This window comes from Sus scrofa, chromosome 3 (genome assembly GCF_054392235.1).
Source record: "Sus scrofa isolate SSC_HxYL_T2T_F1_AM1 chromosome 3, Sscrofa_HxYL_maternal_Yorkshire_Landrace_v2.0, whole genome shotgun sequence".
Taxonomy (NCBI): Eukaryota; Metazoa; Chordata; class Mammalia; order Artiodactyla; family Suidae; genus Sus; species Sus scrofa.
The window spans coordinates 92,154,968-92,173,863 of NC_139385.1; the positions used below are offsets into that span (position 1 = coordinate 92,154,968).

The following is an 18,896-nucleotide window of genomic DNA, read 5'->3' on the forward strand; positions in this document are numbered from 1 at the left end:
ATTTTTGTTTGAAAAATTCAAACCAGTCATAAAGATGTGATTGGGTAAGACTTTTTAAAAAAACAATCAGCCTTTAAGGATGATAAACTAAAAAGGTATATACAGTAGCAATGTTTCCCAACTGGCAATTTATGCCGTAAATTAAGAAATAAGGCGATTTCTCAATTAAGGGCAAATGTTTACTTGTAACTCCTTCCCTACAGTTTATGTTAAGTTCTTTGTCACTGTCATTAGATTGTAAACTCCTTGAGAGTTGGCACCATTTAAAAATTCTTCTTTCAGGAGTTCCCTTATAGCTCATCGGGTTAAGGATCTGGTGTTGTCACTGCTGTGGCTATGGATACTGCAGTGGTGCAGGTTCCATCCCTGGCCAAGGAACTGAACTGCCTCATGCCACCAGTCTATATATATATATATAATATATATATAGTAGCTGAAATAAACTGATTATTTTATCCTAATAGCTCTAGGCCGTCTCATTTCTCTTACTCCTTATAAGTTGTCCTGCTGTGGCCTGTGGTTGGCTAATTTATCTATATTGACCTTTAAATAGTTATAACATAATTCTTATAGCAAATTTTTTTGACCACGCCTGCAGTATGTGGACATTTCTGGGCAAGGGGTCGAACCCATACCACAGCAGCAACCCGAGCCACTGCAGTGACAACACTGGACACTTAACACATTAAACCACAAGGGAACTCCTATAGCAATTTTTTGTTGCTTCTGCATAGGCAAGGTCCCAGTGTACAATATGTTTTTTAAATCCTGCTTTAAAAAAAAACCCAGTAGTCATCATCTATTTAACAACTAATATAGACTGAATAAATGAAAAATGAACTATAGTTCATAAGATTTTCTAGTCTTTATTTTTATTTTTATTTCTTTTAGGGTCACACCCGCATCATATGGAGGTTCCCAGGCTAGGGGTCTAATCAGAGCTAGAGCTTCCAGCCTACGCCACAGCCACAGCAACACCAGATCCAAGCTGCACCTGCGAACTACACCACAGCTCATGGCAGCACCAGATCCTTAACCCATTGAACGAGGCCAGGGATTGAACCCGCAACTTCATGGTTCCTAGTTGGATTTGTTTCCACTGTGCCAAGACGAGAACTCCAGATTTCCTAGCTTTGAAGGCAAATATACTATATAGTTAGAATATCTACTTACTCTGGTTATTTTCCCTATTTTTTTTTTTTTTTCTGTCTTTTTGCCATTTCTTGGGCCGTTCCGGCGGCATATGGAAGTTCCCAGGCTAGGCGTCTAATCGGAGCTATAGCCACCGGCCTGCTCCGAGAGCCACAGCAACTCGGGATCTGAGCCTCGCCTGCAACCTACATCACATCTCACGGCAACGCCAGATCCTTAACCCACTGAGTAAGGCCAGGGATCAAACCTGCAACCCCATGGTTCCTAGTCGGATTTGTTAACCACTGAGCCACAATGGGAACTCCCTATTTTCCCTAATTTAAAAAATTTTTTTTTCAGTTTTATTGAGATAAAACTGACGTACAGTTTTACTGCATAAGTTGAAGGTGTACTGCATAATGACCTGACTTAGACTGTGAAATGACTACTACAAAAGTCAACATCCATTATCTCATATACATACAAAAAAAGCAAGACAATGTCTTTTTTCCTTGTGATGAGAATTTTTAGGATTTATTCTCTTGGCAACTTTCAGATATACCATAGAGCAGCATTTATTGAAGTCATGTTGTACGTTATATCCCTGGTACTTATAACTGGACATTTCTATCTTTTGACCACCTTGATTCAATTCCCTCACCTCCCACTTTCCCCCTTTTGTAACATCTAAAACTTTATGATCTTTGGCAGTTCTAAATCTCAATAAGAGAAGGAAATGAAAAACTGAGAAGAAAAATAATAAAATCTGGTATATAACTGTCAAAAGTCAAGGAATAATATGCATGTTTATATCGATCTCTCAGAAGATGTTAATAACAAAGAAATGGCAATAGAATTTACCTCTAGCAGCAGAGCCTGGGAGTGGCCAGTGGAAGACTTAGTTTTTTGTTTTGTTTTATTTTTTCACTCTCAACATATCTATATCTACAGATATAGATATAGATATCTAAAAAAATAGAAATGAGGTTTTTGCCTTGTTGTAAGCTATTTTCTAGTCATGGGTTTTTAGTATCCTGTATCAAGAAAAGAAAAATATGTGTTTTTTTTTTTCTTAAAATTTTTTTGACCGCACCCAAGGCGTGCAGAAGTTCCCAGGGCAGGGATCGAACCCACGTCACAGCAGTGACCTGAGCCACAGCAGTGATAACACTGGATCCTCAACCCACTATGCTGCCAAGAAACATATCTTGATACTAAAAACAGACGGAATTATGAAATATTTTGGACATATACAAAAGCAGAGTGGTCATGAACCCCACAAACCATTACCCAATGTCAACAGAAGCTTATTTCCTCTACACTCCCACCCAATACTCCCCAATTGTTTTGAAGAAAATTATAGATGTATTTCATATGTAAATGCTTCAGTATATATCTTTAAAGGATTTTACAAAAACCTCTTGGAACAGTGCCATATCACACACACAAAATGAAAAATTCCTGGATACCAGTCACCTACTAGTGTTCAAATTTAACCTAATGTCTTATACATTTTATAGAATTTATTTGAATCAGGATCCAAACATGGCAATTGGTTAATAAGTTTCTTAAGTCTCATTTTGACACATCTTTTTTTTTTCTTGCAATTTTGTTGTAGAAACCAGGTCTTTTGTCCTATAGAGTGTTCCACTCTGAATTTTGTCACTTAATGCGCTGCTCTGTTCTCTGTATTTCCTATATATTAGTAGTTAGATCTTGGATTGATCAGATTCATTTTTGATGTTTTTGGCAAGAATACTTCATAGGTGGTAGTAAAGTACCTGATATCTAATGATCGTTCCTTTTGTGATGGTATCCAGCGCTGATGATTACTCATGTTACAAAAACTTTTAAGTGGTCATACCGGTGTTTTTTTTTCTTCTGTTCTTTTTTTTCTTTTCTTTTCTTTTTAGGGCCATATCTGTGGCATATGGAAGTTCCCAGGCTAGGGGTGGAATTGGAGCTGCAGCTACTGGCCTACACCACAGCTATAGCGATGCCAGATCTGAACCAAGTCTGGGACCTACACAGAGCTTGTGGCAACCCTGGATCCTTAACCTACTGAGGGAGTCCAGGGATTGAACCTGCATCCTCATGGATAGGTTCTTAACCTGATGAACCACAGCAGGAACTCCATGTGGCTTTCTCTTATTACCTAATTTTATTGTAGATGTTAGCTTAGTGGTTTTGGTTTTGGCTTTGTCATTTTATGTGAGAATACAGAAGGATTCAAACTCTAAACTGTTATCACTACTATCTTCCCAGAAAACTCTCAAGACTTAGTTTTCCTAAGTGCTTTTTGAACTGTTCGAAATTTTTTTTTTTTTTTTTTTTTTTTGTCTTTTGTCTTTTCAGGGCCACACTTGCAGCATATGGAGATTCCCAGGCTAGGGGTCCAATTGGAGCTATACCTGCCAGCCTACGCCAGAGCCACAGCAACTCCGGATTCGAGCTGCGTCTGTGACCTACTCCACAGCTCATGGCAACGCTGGATCCTTAACTCACTGAGCGAGGCCAGGGATCAAACCCAAAACCTCATGGTTCCTAGTCGGATTAGTTTCTGCTGCGCCACGACGGGAACTCCTAAACTGTTTGAATTTTTTTTTACTGTATTAATTAGAAAAATAATTAAAATAAGATACTAGACTAGGAGTAAAGATTTCAATCCTCTTCTACGACTGAAATGAAATGAAATGCAATAAGAAGATAGTGGTGATAGATGCAAGTACTATAGAAAATTAAAGAAGATGAAAGGAAGCTTGTTCTGCAGATTAAAGGAAGTCGTTAAAAAAGGTGACCTTCAAAAATGCCCTGAAAGGGTGAGGGGTGGGCCCTGTGGGTATCAGAGGGGAAAGTGCTACAGGCAGTGAAGAGGCAGTGCAGAGCTCTGAGGGGGAGTGGGCTTTGAGCAACAGCAAGGAGGCTAGGCTGGAACAGAGGGAAGAGGAAGAAAAGACAGGAAAGAGGTCAGAAAGACTCGGGGGTTGGGTCAGTGTGTGCAGAGAAGGAGAGGACCTTGGAGGCCATTGTAAGGATTTTGGCTTCTTTGGATGAGGAGCCACTGGGGGTTTTGAGCAGGGTACCTTTATCTGACATCATTTAGGGTCTTCTCTGCAGCTGGCTGAGAATGGTCTATAAATAGCAAGGGCAAACGCAGGCAGACCACTTTGGAGGCTTTTAATATTACCTACATTGCAAGTCCAGGTGTGTCTCATTTCAAAGCCAATTCTCCTACCACCATACCTTATGCACTGAAATGGTCATAAGGGCAACTTCTGATGCGTGGGTAGTTATTGTGTCCCCAAAACTACTATATTACAAGTAAGCCATGAAAATATACTTTAAAAAATACCGTTAAGACCCACTCACTACAGTTTTGCATAGGTAGTGTTTTAAATTCTTTTATTTTTCTTTTAGAAGCTATTCTAAAGCTATTCCCCCAAGAGAAGGCAATGCGACTTGCTTTAGTAATAGCAGAATAATTCAACCAGCAATTACAACTCAGTCCACTAGGGACTGAAAGCAGCGGTGGGGCCATTTTGTGAAGGCCCCATTTATTATTCTTATAATTAAAAAGCAACCATCAGCTTGCAGACATGATCTTGAAATAAGATGATATTTTTCCAAGAAAAGGTTGTGGTGGAGCTCTCTCTGTGGTGCAACAGGATCGGCAGTGTCCCTGGAGTGCTGGCATGCAGGTTTGATTCCTGGCCTGACACAGTGGGTTAAGGATTCGGTGTTGCCACAGCTGAAGCATCACAGCTGTGGCTCAGATTCAGTCCGTGGCCTGGGAACTTCCATATGCTGTGGAAAGGCCAAAAAATTAAATAAAAAGGAGGGGTACAGAGTGCCAATTTTTTGATCAGTAACTATTTTCCCTTTCTTCCTTCCTACTTTTGCTGGAAGTGGCAATATACCCAGCTGAAAAAAACAAACAAATATATTTCCCAATTTCCTTGCAGCTAGGAGGTTGTGTGATACCATCCTGGCCAGAGAGAAGCAGGATTTTTAGGAAAGTCCCTTTAAAGGGAAAGATTTGGCTGGCTTGGCCTCTTGGACTTTGCCTTTTCTCTTTCCCGCTTCCTTCCTGGAATTTGAATGTGATGGTTAGATCCACAGTTATCCATGTTATAATCATGATGGTAAGAAACAACGGAGAAACTTTGACCCTCACACTTTTGAGCCACAGAAATGATACCAGAAACTGCGAACCTCCAGACTCAGTGTTCTCTGGTTCACGTCTTAGTCATTTGGGATTGTATTAAATGTAGTAGAACTCAGTTCCCAAATCAAGAGATTATCCAACCTGTCATTAACCATACTTTGGAAAAAAATAGTATTTCTGAATTTTCACAAACTACCTGTGCCTGTTACATTAAATGTATACAATGAGGTCAATCTTTTACTTCTTCAAGAATGCCCACTTTTCCCAAGAAGAGACATGTTCTCTGCATTTATCTATGAGGAAGGAAATGCAAAGCAGGAAATTAACATTCTAAAGAAAAACAATGGAGCCCTTCTCAAACAAATAACAATATTTCTGTTCATTTTCAATTATTAATAAAAAGAAGCATGGTATATTTTATTATGAAAATAGGTGATTTTGTGGCATCGTAATAATGTTCAGATGGAATGGGTAAGGTACAGTATCCCTTTGCCAATCTTGAAATTTATGTTCCCGAAAACTATGCCAAGAGAACGTGTGGCTGAGGAACTGAAACACTTCATGAGAAACATGGAGACAGGAACCAAAATAGGGCAGGAGGAAGCCCAAAAAAAGCACATTTAAAAAATGTTCACTAATATAAAACAGCTTGTAACAGAGAAGAACAGATCTGACTCCATATTGGATCTATTCCTTGAGCTCTAACCCTGGTGCTCTGTTGCCTGTGCTTAGTCATGCTGTCTCTATACCTTTTGTAAAAGAATGTTGCCTATAGCCTGAAATATACATGATAGCCCATTCTTAATGCTCTGAATATAGAGATGCTTATCACATAGAGATAAAAAGTTGCAGAACAGAGAATAACATTTGCCTTGTTAGAGGTTTATGGGAATATTGTGACTGAACCTATGTGGCTGCAAGAACAAAGGATTCCAGCACCGAAATTTCCCAACAACCAGCCACACCGCCTCCCCTTTTAGTATAAATTCTAACTTAGGTAAGATGATTCTTTGGGACACTAGTCCACTGTTTTCCTGACCTGCTGGTTTTCAGAATAAAGTTGCTATTCCCTGCCCCAGCATCTTGTCTCTGGATTTATTGGCCTGTTGTGGGGCAGCAGTGTAACCTTGGACTCAGTAACAGGCCCACTAGATAAAAGTCATATCAAAGACATTATGGACATTTACATACATAAGTGCTGTACAATACATTTTCTTTGTTATGCCTTGCACACCAGGAAGTTTTCAGAACTTGTCTTTCTTCCATAGTTTTGATGAGATCCTGTAAATTTGTTTTATTATCAGGGGAGTGAAGAGAAACTGCATTTTGCCTCAATTTTTCTTTCTCTGATAGGGGACTCTGAACCAGCACTTCCTTGTGAGTTTTATTGTGCTGTGCTATTAGTTCTACCTCTCTCCAACCTCCCCAGTTTCTTACCTCAGGCCAACTGGATGGCTGGACTAGCTCAGAGAGCTCTCTAGGCCTACCATCACTTCTTCTGGAACCGCTAGGAAAAGACAAATTTTAGGAAAAGGGGAAAGGAGGAGAGTTTAAAAGCAGCAAATAAAAATAAAAATCTTGTTGGAGTTCCCATCATGGCACAGGGGAAATGAATATGACTAGGAACCTTGAGGTTTTGGGTTTGATTCCTGGCCTCACTCAGTGGGTTAAGGATCTGGCGTTGCCATGAGCTGTGGTGTAGTTCACAGAAGCGGCTCTGATCCCTTGCTGCTGTGGTGTAGGCTGGCATCAGCAGCTCCCATTCAACCCCTAGCCTTGGAACCTCCAAATGCTGAGAGAGCAGCCCTAAAAAATAAAAAGCAAAAAAAAAAATTTCATTTGTGTAACTGTAGTATTTCAAGTTTTTCACATTATATCATTGGGGTCTCACATCCAACTTGTGAGGCAGGTAGAGTGTCCTTTCCATTTTGTAGAGGAGGAAATTAAATAACCCAGGTAATATCATGAAACTGGTTAGTGACAAAGCCTGGGCCAGAGTCCTTTGCTGGTTCAACTGCCCTACCCTCCATTCAAAGGAATGCTACCTTCAAAAGGGAAGAGGGGACCAGTTCAATGACTCAGAAACAAGCAACACAACAGTTATTTTTTCAGAAAAGCACAGTTGGGCTTTATTTATTTTTTAGGGCTGTACCTGCAGCATATGGAAGTTCCCAGGCTAGGGGTCAAATTGGATCTGTAGCTGCCAGCTTACACCACAGCCACAGCAACGTGGGATCTGAGCCTCATCTGTGACCTGGCTCGGGTCATGGAAATGCTGAGCCACAGCTCATGGAAATGCTGACTCCTTAAACCACTGTGCAAGTCCAGGGACTGAACTCATGTCCTCATGGATACTACTCAGGTTCATTATCACTGACCCACTACAGGAACTCCTCATCTGGCATCTTGATTGGCACTGGATTATTTACAATGACCTCTGCTGATAGACGGAAGATGCCAGCTGTCAGCTGGTTGATTTAAGAGGCTTCAGATGGGATGGCTTATTGCTCTCTATGCCCTCTCATCCTCCACTAGGCTAGACCAGGACTCTTCGTATGCCAATCTCAGGGTAGCATTCTAAGGAGGCACATGGGGAAGCCACAAAGCATCATGAGGCCTGGAGTTAGAAGTCTCACAGTGTCACTTCTATGCATTCTTTTGGTCAAACCAAGTCACAATCCCAGGCCAGGTATAAAGGTTGAAAAGAGAAATCCCACTTCTTCCCGGGAAGGCTGTCAAAATCACACTTCAGAGGAGTAGGCACACAGGAAGGGAAGAATGTTGAGGACCTCTCTGCAGACAAGCTCCCCATCTCCCTGACTCCCCAAGCTAACCACTGCTCTAGGTCTTTGTCTCAGTCTGCTTTTGGGGGAATCCAAGCTAAGGTGAAGGTGGCTGGGAATCAAAGCTCTGGTTTGGACATGCAAAGTTTGAGATGCTTGTTGGAGAAAGCCAAAGAGAGATTTTGAATCAGCAGTAGGATATATTAGTCTGAACTTCAGAACAGAGGTCTGGGCTGGAGATACTCATTTGGGAGTCATGGAAATATACTTGAGTACTTAAAGTAGTGAGCCTGGATGTGAACATACAAGGAACACGTGTGGAGAGAGAGGTGGTCAGAAGACTGAGCTCTGGGCCACTCTAATGTTGAGAGTTCAGGGAGTAGAAGAGGAGCCAGCAAAGGACACTGACAAGGACGCAGCCAGTGAGGTCCTGGGGTGACAGTGGTGTCCTGGAGGGCAAGAGTGATAACGTGACAAGGAAGAGCATTCCCTCTACTTTCCAGGTAAAGTGATGTCAGGGTCATTGCTTCACACGCGCCAGCATTTTGTATTCATCTTCATTGCTTTCTCATTAATTCACTTAGAAGAATTATTTTACAACTCAAAGGCAGAGGTAAGAAAAACATTTACATTTGGGTGGGTCTGTCAACAATGAAGAAGCAGAGATGGAAGCCAAGGAGAAGCAATGGGCCTCAGATTCAGCACACTAACATGTTTAACCAGTCTTTGCAGCCTTGGGGAGCTTTTCACAATTTTTATAGTTTAGACCTGGACATGGAAGTTACCATGGTTCTTACAAAGGAACTAGAGGATCAAGCCATTTAAAAGTTCATATTCAAAAGGAAGTCAACATGATATGGCTTATTTACAATTAGTTCATGATCAGGCATTATCCACCACCCCCATCTATTCTGCTGTGCTTTTCATACCTAATGGTTTGGTCCCTTCCTCTCCCCCAGGAGTAAGAGCTTACCTTTCCCCTTGGAGCCTTCCTGAACTTATTCTTGTCATGCATCCCAGATACAGTAATGCTATAATTTCCTGAATAGTACTCTCTATGCCTAAGAGAAAGGAAAAGAGCCTTTCTTAAATCGTGGGTTCAGCTCATAATTACAAAAGTTTTTCCATTGTCTGCAAACAATTACTAAGAAGCTTTAAATATGTTTACTATTAATAACTGAAATCTCAAAATACTTCTTTTGAAAAGATAAGGCAATTTCCCCTCTCTCTCCTTTCAGAGGTTGCCAGATGGCAGCTGTCCCCCTCCTGCACTGAGCAGCCTGGGCTCCCTTCCCAAATAAACACTTGCACCCAAAGCCTTGTCTTGGTCTGCTTTGGGGGAAGCCCAAGCCAGGTCAATATTCTTCTGAATACCTGGAATGTTGAGCGGCATTGGGCCCGCACTTCACCTGGCAACAAAGGGTGAAGTCAGAAGCAGCTGACCCTTTCATGGCCACATGTCCCCTGCTTTGGACAGCCCTCCCTGGAATTGGCCAAGAAGGCACCTGAATTTGCAACCATGCACATGTAAGGTTCAGGCATAGGGAGTTCTCCTCTCTTTCATATTTTCAAGCAGTGAGAGAAGAGACACCATGAACAGATATACTTTGAAATCATAGTACAATCTATGCCATGCATATAATTGAAAGAATGAATATGTAATTAAACAAAAAAAAACTTCCTTAGAGTTCCCACTGTGGCTCAACAGAAATGAACCTGACTAGTATCCATAAGGACACAGGTTCCATCCCTGGCCTTGCTCAGTGGGTTAAGGATCTGGCATTGCCGTGAGCTGTGGTGTAGGTCACAGATGAGGCTAGGATTTGGTGTTGCTGTAGCTGTGATGTAGGCCAGCAGCTGCAGCTCTGATTCAACACCTAGCCTGTGAATTTCTATAATTTCTATATGCCATGGGTGTGGCCCTAAAAAAACCCCAACAACAAAAACAACAACAACAAACCTTCCTTTAATAAGTATTTTATCATTCACATGTAATTTTTTTCTTTTTCTAATTTTTTTCCCTAGTTCTTTATTTTCTCAAGTTGGGGGTCTTAAGAGTCTCATTTCAAGAACTAACTTGCTTTGCTTAATTTTTGTCCTTTGGGTTTTGGTTACCTCATTAGCTTGAGTGCTTTCAGGAGGATGTTTAATGTTTCAATGTCAATTAGCAAGCTCTCCTGGAAGAAAGAGCAAGCCAGTTATTTATTTTTTTTAAGGGCTGCACCTGTGGCATATGGAGATTCTCAGGCTAGGGGTCTAATTGGAGCTGTAGCCCCCATCCTACGCCAGAGTCACAGCAACACCAGATCTGAACCGTGTCTGTGACCTACACCACAGCTCACAGCAACATCGGATCCTTAACCCACTGAGAAAGGCCAGGGATTGAACCTGCAACCTCATGGTTCCTAGTGGGATTTGTTTCCGCTGCACCACGATGGGAACTCTGCCACTGTCATTTCTAAATTAATTCTACAACCTCACCAAATTTGACTTCCATAAAAGAATATGAAAATTATCTCTGATAATTTAGGAAACAATTTCATCTGACAAATGTGAGATTTGATTCTTTCAAATAAAGATGTGGAAGACAAAATTTTTTCATCTGAAAAATTCACAATTTAAACTTTTTTTTTGTCTTTTTGCTATTTTTTGGGCCACTCCCGCAGCATATGGAAGTTCCCAGGCTAGGGGTCAAATCAGAGCTGTAGCCACCGGCCTACGCCAGAGCCACAGCAACGCTGGATCCTAGCCGCGCCTGCAACCTACACCACAGCTCACGGCAACGCTGGATCATTAACCCACTGAGCAAGGGAAGGGATCGAACCTACAACCTCATGGTTCCTAGTCAGATTCGTTAACCACTGCGCCACGACGGGAACTCCTAAACTTTTTACTATCAATTAAAATCTTTCCCTAAATTTACTAAATAAAAACTGAGAATTAGTATTACCATTTAAAAACTATTAGTCTTTTGTCTGATTTTAAGGCATGGTTCATGTTCTTGTTCCTCAGGTTTTTAAACTGAAGATTTTGCAATGACAGTGATAAGAATAATAGGAAGCAACTGCAGTCACTGCCACATCTGAAGCCTGTTCTTTGTAAGGTAATGCCAGATTCCTAAGCTGGGGCTAAAAATAATGTGTTTTAAAATAGAACCTCAACATGCATTTATTTAAGCAGTGATGTCTCCTTTAAAAGAATGGTTCTCAATAAAATTTGTGCCCCTGAGGATCAAAATGTACTTAGAACCATCCTTCTGGACTGAAATTGATTAAGCCTAGGGTGTATTTCTTGGAGTATTTTGATGGTGCCAGGTGGTTTTTTTTGTTTTTTTTGGTTTTTTTTGAGAGTGAGTTTTTTTTTTTTTTTTTTAAACTGACAAAAGCAATTTGACAACAAGGCTAGTGTATAGGATAGGCAGTCAAATGAGTGGTATTGATTTTGTAAAAGAGGCCTAGCAGTAAAATAACAAGACTGGTGTTCTTGCCTTGCTCAGAAATTGCCGCAGAGGTGGGTCTGTAAGAGTTTGAGCTCTGCAGCAGCATGGCTGGCAGCTGCAGTTCCCCATGGGTAAGGCCTGTGACCTTTTTGCCAATTACTGTACCCCTAGCACCTACTATTGTGCCTGGTGCATTATGGATGCCTGATAAATATTGGTTGGATGACTGAATGAATAAATGCATAATTTGACAACAGTGCTAGTTCTATGACACTCATTGAATGCTTATATTGTAAATAGTTGTTTAAAAATAGCTTCCATAATTTGCAAATTTGACAATAATCTGATGGTTTATAGGAAATACCCCAAGCTATTCAAATTAATTTTCTTTCTTGTGACATAATACCATCTTCTGGATGTAGTTCATTTTGCAAAATAAGAGCACTTTTGCAGTGGTTATGTTGGGTAGATAGGGCAGACAGAATCAGCCCCATTTTAAAGATTAGAACACTGGGATGCTGGACAATTAAGTAATTTGTCCTAATTTGTTCAACATTAGTGTTATTATTAGAATATTTTTGGCCAGTAATAATGGAAATCCTAATCTATATTGACTAATCCTCATTCCTGACAAAACCCCTGGGAAAGCAGAGGGGACCACCATGACCCAGTTGGAGTTGGCTTCTCTGAAAGTGCTGGGGCTGTATGGTGCAGGGGGATGAAGGAGGAAAATTGGGTGATGCTGGGAAAGAGGGAGGTGGGAGTGGATCCCAGGTAGGCACTGTGTCCCCCACAGTCAACAACTAATAACTAGAAGAACTGGCACTCAAACCGAGCTCTCCTGAAATCAAAGGTAGTGTTTTTGGTTCCTTTTTTTTTTTTTTTTTTTTTTGGTCTTTTTGCCTAGAAAGGGCTGCTCCTGCGGCATATGGAGGTTCCCAGGCTTGGGGGCCAATCAGAGCTGTGGCTGCGGGCCTACACCAGAGCTACAGCAACTCAGGATCCAAGCTGTGTCTGCAACCTACACCACAGCTCATGGCAATGCCGGATCCTTAACCCACTGAGCAAGGCCAGGGATCAAACCCTCAACCTCATGGTTCCTAGTCGGATTAGTTAACCACTGCGCCATGACGGGACTCCTCAAATGTAGTGCTTTTGTTTTAAGGGAACATGCTGTAACAAACAGACCATCTTACAGCAGGTTTTCAAGGATTAATGCATTTTACTTGGAGAATCTATCAGCAGTTTTATTCTGGATGAAAGTCAAATTTCTATGTCATGTGTTTTGATTCAGTTTAATACATTTCACAAATAAAGAGTTGTGGAGAGAATGCAAATCATACACATTTCTGTTTGTTGTTTTGTTGCTTTACTTAAAGTTGTATTAAATTCCCAGAGTCCTTCTGGCAGCATTATTCTCTGTCCTTTATTAACAATATTTAAGAGAGTCTGCAAGGTATAGTCCAATACTTTTTGAAGTGGTAGTCTTTAATATTTCTCCACAGAGAATTAATGTTTTCTATGAGCTTCCACTCTAAATCCTCCTAAGAAATTTCAGAGTTGCAAAAAAAGAGAAAAAAATCAGGTTTATAATTAGCATTTTCAAGGTACATACTATGCCAGTGTTGCAGACCTGGCAAGTCTAGAATAGCTATTCTCTCTCTTATCTTTACTCACAGAATCTATTCCAAGCACAAAGAACCCACTTATAACATTGAACTTTCAGCCTCTCTTGTGGGCTCTGTTGACCGAAAAAATACATCTAGGAAGTTCCCAAGTGGTAGAGCCGGGATTGCCACAACTGTGGTGCAGATTTGATCTCTGGCTGGGGAACTTCACATGCTGTGGGCATGGCCAAAAAATTGCACACCTGAAAGTCAAGAATTATATTTTATTTGATAGACAAAACTGAAGACATAAGTCCAGAATGCCGCCTCTCAGGTTGCTCTGAGGGATTGTTCTGAAGAGGTAAAGGAGGAGCCAGAATATATAGGAGTTTCTGCAACAAAGACCAGGTATAGTTGGAACTTCAAAAGATTACTGTTAATCAAAGAAAATTATGACTTTAGCACTTTTCTATGTGTGGGACGATGCAAGAGTCTGGGCTCATTGAAATCATGCCTTTGATACGCACCTTAGCTGTCTAGGGCCAGTTTCCTGCTCTTTCCAATCCTGAGTTCCCTCAGAGTGTGCCAGTAGAGGTGGCTGTCATACCTCAGTGGCTGCAACATCCTTTATTTACTGATATGGCAGGCAACATTTTTCATTCACGGTACCATATAATATAGTTCTGGCTGATTCTCAATCCTATAGACAGTGGCTTGGTGGGGCTTCTGGGAACAAGCCCATTGCCTTGCCCCTCTTCTTTCTGCCTGACTCATGGACACAGTGCTTGATGGTGGAGAAGCCATCTTGTCACCATGAAGATGGAAGAAACATCCTAAGGATGGAGAACTGGGGCACTAGGAGGAACACGGGTCCTTGATGACTTCTTTGAGTAGCTGCAGCAGCCTGGAATGCCTTTCAACTCCTACAATGTGAAAAACAAATCTGTATTTTATAGAGCCATTGTAGTTGGGTTTCTAGTTACATGCATCCAGATGCATGCCTGACAGACACACTCATCATTTCCATTTTTGCCCTTTTTTGGGTGGGGGTGGGGGGCATACTTGCAGCATGTATGTGGAAGTTCCCAGGCCAGGGATCAAATCCATGCCACAGCAGTGACCCAGGCTGCTGCAGTGACAACGCCAGATCCTTAACCCGCTAAGCCACAAGGGAGCTCAATTTTTGCCTTCTTTTAGCTCCTAGAAGAAGGCCAATAACAGGACCATTACTACATAAACTCCTTCCCTGCCTAACCTGCTGAATACAATTCATTCTTCTACAACATGTGTTTCTGTGACAATGGTTAGCTCATATGCAATTGGCATATAGGGTTATGAGGACAGCATAACATGGAAGTTGCATTGGTTTATATGCTATTTTCATAGCACATCACTCTTTTGAAACACCATATGAAGATTTTAGAGGAAGAAACTGAAAATCCTGCAAAAGTGCCTTCCTTTGGTGCATGAAGTGACTATTTTGTGGCTTCAAGAACTACCAATCTTCGGAGTTCCCGTCGTGGCGCAGTGGTTAACGAATCCGACTAGGAACCATGAGGTTTCGGGTTCGATCCCTGGCCTTGCTCAGTGGGTTAACGATCCGGCGTTGCCGTGAGCTGTGGTGTAGGTTGCAGACGCGGCTCGGATCCCGCGTTGCTGTGGCTCTGGCGTAGGCCGGTGGCTACAGCTCCGATTCAACCCCTAGCCCGGGAACCTCCATATGCCGCGTGAGCGGCCCAAGGAATAGCAACAACAAAGACAAAAGACAAAAAAAAAAAAAAAAAAAAGAACTACCAATCTTGGAGTTCCCATCGTGGCTCAGCAGAAATGAATCTGATTAGCATCCATGAGGACGCAGGTTTGATCCCTGGCCTTGCTCAGTGGGTTAAGGATCTGGTGTTGCCGTGAGCTGTGATGTAGGTTGCAGACGCGGCTTGGATCCTGCATTGCTGTGGCTGTGGCTGTGGCTGCAAGCTATACAATTCGACCCCTAGCCTGGGAACCTCTATATGCTGCAGTCGTGGCCCTCAAAAGACAAAAAGAGAAAAAAAAGAAAAGAAAAAGAACTATCAATCTTCTCCTAATATTAAGCTACCTGGCAAAAAGGTAACTGAAGGGCAGCTGAAGAAGCTGGGTGTGCGTATGATTCCTTTAATTCCAGAAGCTGTCCCCCCAAAATGGACCCACGAAGATGATCTATAATTCTGTCATGTGTCTACATCTCAAAGGAGGCAGTGTGAGCTGTAGATCTTGGTGCTGACAGGACTAATACTGTGAAGGTGGGTGCAGATGCACATGCAAATAGAATGTGCTAATATTTTCATCAGAATTATTATTGTTTTTGTAGCGCCCTGGTTACAGCATTGCATGAAATTCAAGCAGTTTGTACCAGGCCCATTTCCCCCTAAGTCTAGTTGATTTTAAAGCATAATTTTTCAAAATTCAATTTCTTTTTTTTTTTGTTTTTTGTTTTTTTATATTTTCTAGGACCGCACCCGTGGCATATGGAGGTTCCCAGGCTAGGGATCTAATAGGAGCTGTAGCTGTGGGTCTATGCCAGAGCCACAACAACGTGGGATCCAAGTCATGTCTGCAACCTACACCACAGCTCACAGCAACGTCAGATCCTTAACCCACTGAACGAGGCCAGGGATCGAACCCACAACCTCATGGTTCCAATTGGATTTGTTAACCACTGAGCCACTACGGGAACTCCCAAAATTCAATTTCTAAAACAGGTTTATAGAAGTATAGTTGATTTACAAGATTGTGATAATTTCTGCTGTACAACAAAATGATTCAGTTTTACATATACACACATCCATTCTCTTTCAGATCCTTTTTTCACATAGATGATCACAGAATATTGGGTAGAGGTCCCTGTGCTATATACAGTAGGTCTCTGTTGGCCAATCATTCCACATACCTCAGTGTGCATATGCCAATCCCAAACTCCCAGTCCATCCCTTCCCCACCACCTGTCCTCTTTGGTATAAATTTGGTATAAATTGTACCACCACAAATTTATTTTCAAAGTCTGTGAATCTGTTTCTGTTCTGCAAATAAGTTCATTTGTATCTTTTTTTTTTTAGATTCCACATATAAGTGATAATCATATGATGTTTGTCTGTCACTGTCTAACTTCACTTAGTATGATAATCTCTAGGTCTATCCTTATTGCTGCATATGGCATTATTTCATTCTTTTTTATGGCTAATATTCCATTGTGTGTGTGTGTGTATACATGTATACACACACACACACACACACACACATATATATACATGTATACACACACACATATATACATATATATATATCACATCTTTATCCATTTCTTTTTTCCATGTCTTGGCTATTGTAAACAGTGCTGTAGTGAACATTGGGGTGCATGTATCTTTTCAAATTATGGTTTTCTCTGGATATATGCCCAGGAGTGGAATTACTGGATCATGCGGTAGTTCTCTTTTTAGTGTTTTAAGGAAGAAATCTCCGTGTTGTTCTCCATAATGGTTGTACCAATTTACATTCCCACCAACAGTGTCAGAGGATTTTTTTCTTCACAACCTCTGCAACATTGTAGACTTTTTTTTTTTGTCTTTTTTGCTATTTCTTGGGGCGCTCCTGCGGCATATGGAGGTTCCCAGGCTAGGGGTTCAATCGGAGCTGTAGCCACCAGCCTACGCCAGAGCCACAGCAACGCGGGATCCGAGCCGAGTCTGCAACCTACACCACAGCTCACGGCAACGCCGGATCATTAACCCACTGAGCAAGGGCAGGGACCGAACCCGCAACCTCATGGTTCCTAGTTGGATTAGTTAACCCACTGTGCCACGACGGGAACTCCCATTGTAGACTTTTTGATGATGGTCATTCTGACTGGTATGAGGGGATACCTCACTGTGGTTTTTATTCGCATTTCTCCAATGATTAGCAGTGTTGAGCATCTTTTCATGTGTTTTTTTGCCATCTGTATGTCTTCTTTGGAGAAATGTCTATTTAGATGTTTTGCCTACCCTTTGAATGGGTTGTTTTTTTTATATTGAGCTGCATGAGCTATTTGTATATTCTGGAGATGAATCCCTTGTTAGTTACAACATTTGCAAAGATTTTCTCTCATTCTGTCTTTTCATTTTGTTTATGGTTTCCTTGGATGTGAAAAAGCTTTTATGTTTAATTAGGTCCCATTTGTTTGTTTTTATTTTTATTACTCTAGGAGGTGGATCCAAAAAATATTGCTGCAATTTATGTCAAAATTTTCTGCCTACGTTTTCCTCAAAGAGTTTTATAGTTTCCATCTTAATGTTTAGATCTTTAATCCATTTTTATGTTTGTGTACAGTGTTAGAGGGTGTTCTAATTCCATTCCTTTACATGTAGCTGTCCAGTTTTCCCAGCACCACTTACTGAAGAGACTGTCTTTATTGTGTAGTCTGGTCTCCTTTGTCTTTTACTGTAGACTCTGGTAATTGACCATAGATGCATGGGCTTATTTCTGGGCTTTCTATCCTGTTCTGTTGATCTATATTTCTGTTTTTGTGCCAGTACCATACTGTTTTGTTTTGTTTTTTGTCTTTTTGTCTTTTCTAGGGCCATACCACAGCATATGGAGGTTCCCAAGCTAGGGGTCCAATCAGAGCTGTAGCCACAGGCCTATGCCAGAGCCACAGCAATGTGGCATCCAAGCCATGTCTGTGACCTACACCACAGCTCATGGCAGTGCCGGATCCTTAACCCACTGAGTGAGGCCAGGGATCAAACCCACAAACTCATGGTTCCTAGTCAGGTTCATTAACCACTGAACCATGACAGGAACTCCTAGTACCATACTGTTTTGATGACTGTAGTTCTGTGTATAGTCTGAAGTCAGGAAACGTGATCTTCCAGATTTGTTTTTCTTTCTTAGGATTGCTTTGGCTTTGGGGTGTTTTGTGTTTCCATACAAATTTTAAAATTATTTGTTCTAGTTCTGTGAAAAATGCCGTAGATAATTTGATAGAGATTGCATTGAATCTGTAGATTTCCTTGGGTAGTATAGTCATTTTGACAATATCAATTCCTCCAATTCAAGAACATGGTATATCTTTGTACCATCTTCCATTAATAATATTCTTGTAACAAAGAGTTAAATGTGTTCATGAAGCCATGAAAAATGTTAGTGATCTGTGGTGAATGAGTTTTCAAATTTTTTGCTTATAAGCCTAATTTTATATCTATAAGAACAGGCTTTCAAATAGCTTTCTGCAATTTTTATTTCTAAGGTTATCTGACATTAGCCTTCTTACCTGTCCACAGAGTAGAGAAACATATATTAAAGCTGCTCTGACCCCAAGAGCTTTAGGTAACAAAGCAGCCAATATTATCACCACTGGCACTTCTCTTTACTCTCAACCAGTAGGTGAATTTACCCGCTGTTGTTCCAGATCAGTGAGTTGCCCACCTCCATCCCCTGGGATGAAGGGACCAATGCAGGTTACAGGACAAACTCAGGAATGGAAAGGTCAGAGGACTTAGTTCTTCCTGAGTCCATACCACACACATTCCTCTGCCTTCACCTGGAGCAATAAGGGGTGACTCTTTTGAGAACATGGTATGATTTCCACAGCAGAGAAGGGCTAACAGGTCTGTTACCAGAAAGGCGTGTTCAATTGCACTTCTTCTCTTCTCCAGCAGGTGGCAATGAGTAAGTGGCAAAACTCCAGGAAGAACCATTCATAGTCAAAGCTGGAAGGACACTGAGTATTTAAACTTTTTTTTTTTTTTTTGTCTTTT

The 18,896-nt window shown here is 41.2% G+C and overlaps 1 protein-coding gene and 1 long non-coding RNA gene across 48 annotated transcripts in view; one reads left to right on the top strand and one right to left on the bottom strand.

Moving 5' to 3' along the window:
- LOC146404771 (uncharacterized) overlaps positions 1 to 18,896 on the top strand; it is a 1,009,186-nt gene that overhangs the window by 285,761 nt on the left and 704,529 nt on the right. The window lies entirely within an intron of this gene.
- Positions 4,519 to 18,896, bottom strand: part of LOC106509807 (uncharacterized) — a 50,645-nt gene continuing 36,267 nt past the window's right edge. For 23 of the 47 annotated variants that reach the window (XR_014841857.1, XR_014841846.1, XR_014841853.1 and 20 more), the window contains 2 exons: positions 13,653 to 14,048; positions 12,739 to 13,517 (listed from right to left, as the gene is read on the bottom strand). Coding sequence is in view for 6 of the 47 variants with exons in the window: in XM_085019151.1 (XP_084875277.1) it covers positions 6,470 to 6,803; positions 9,053 to 9,140 (422 nt within the window). In the remaining 41 variants the exon portion in view is untranslated. Of the gene's footprint in view, positions 6,804 to 7,399; positions 9,141 to 12,738; positions 14,049 to 14,190; positions 14,326 to 18,896 lie in introns of those variants that run through there. The other 24 variants (XR_014841869.1, XR_014841868.1, XR_014841866.1 and 21 more) reach the window with 7 other exon arrangements.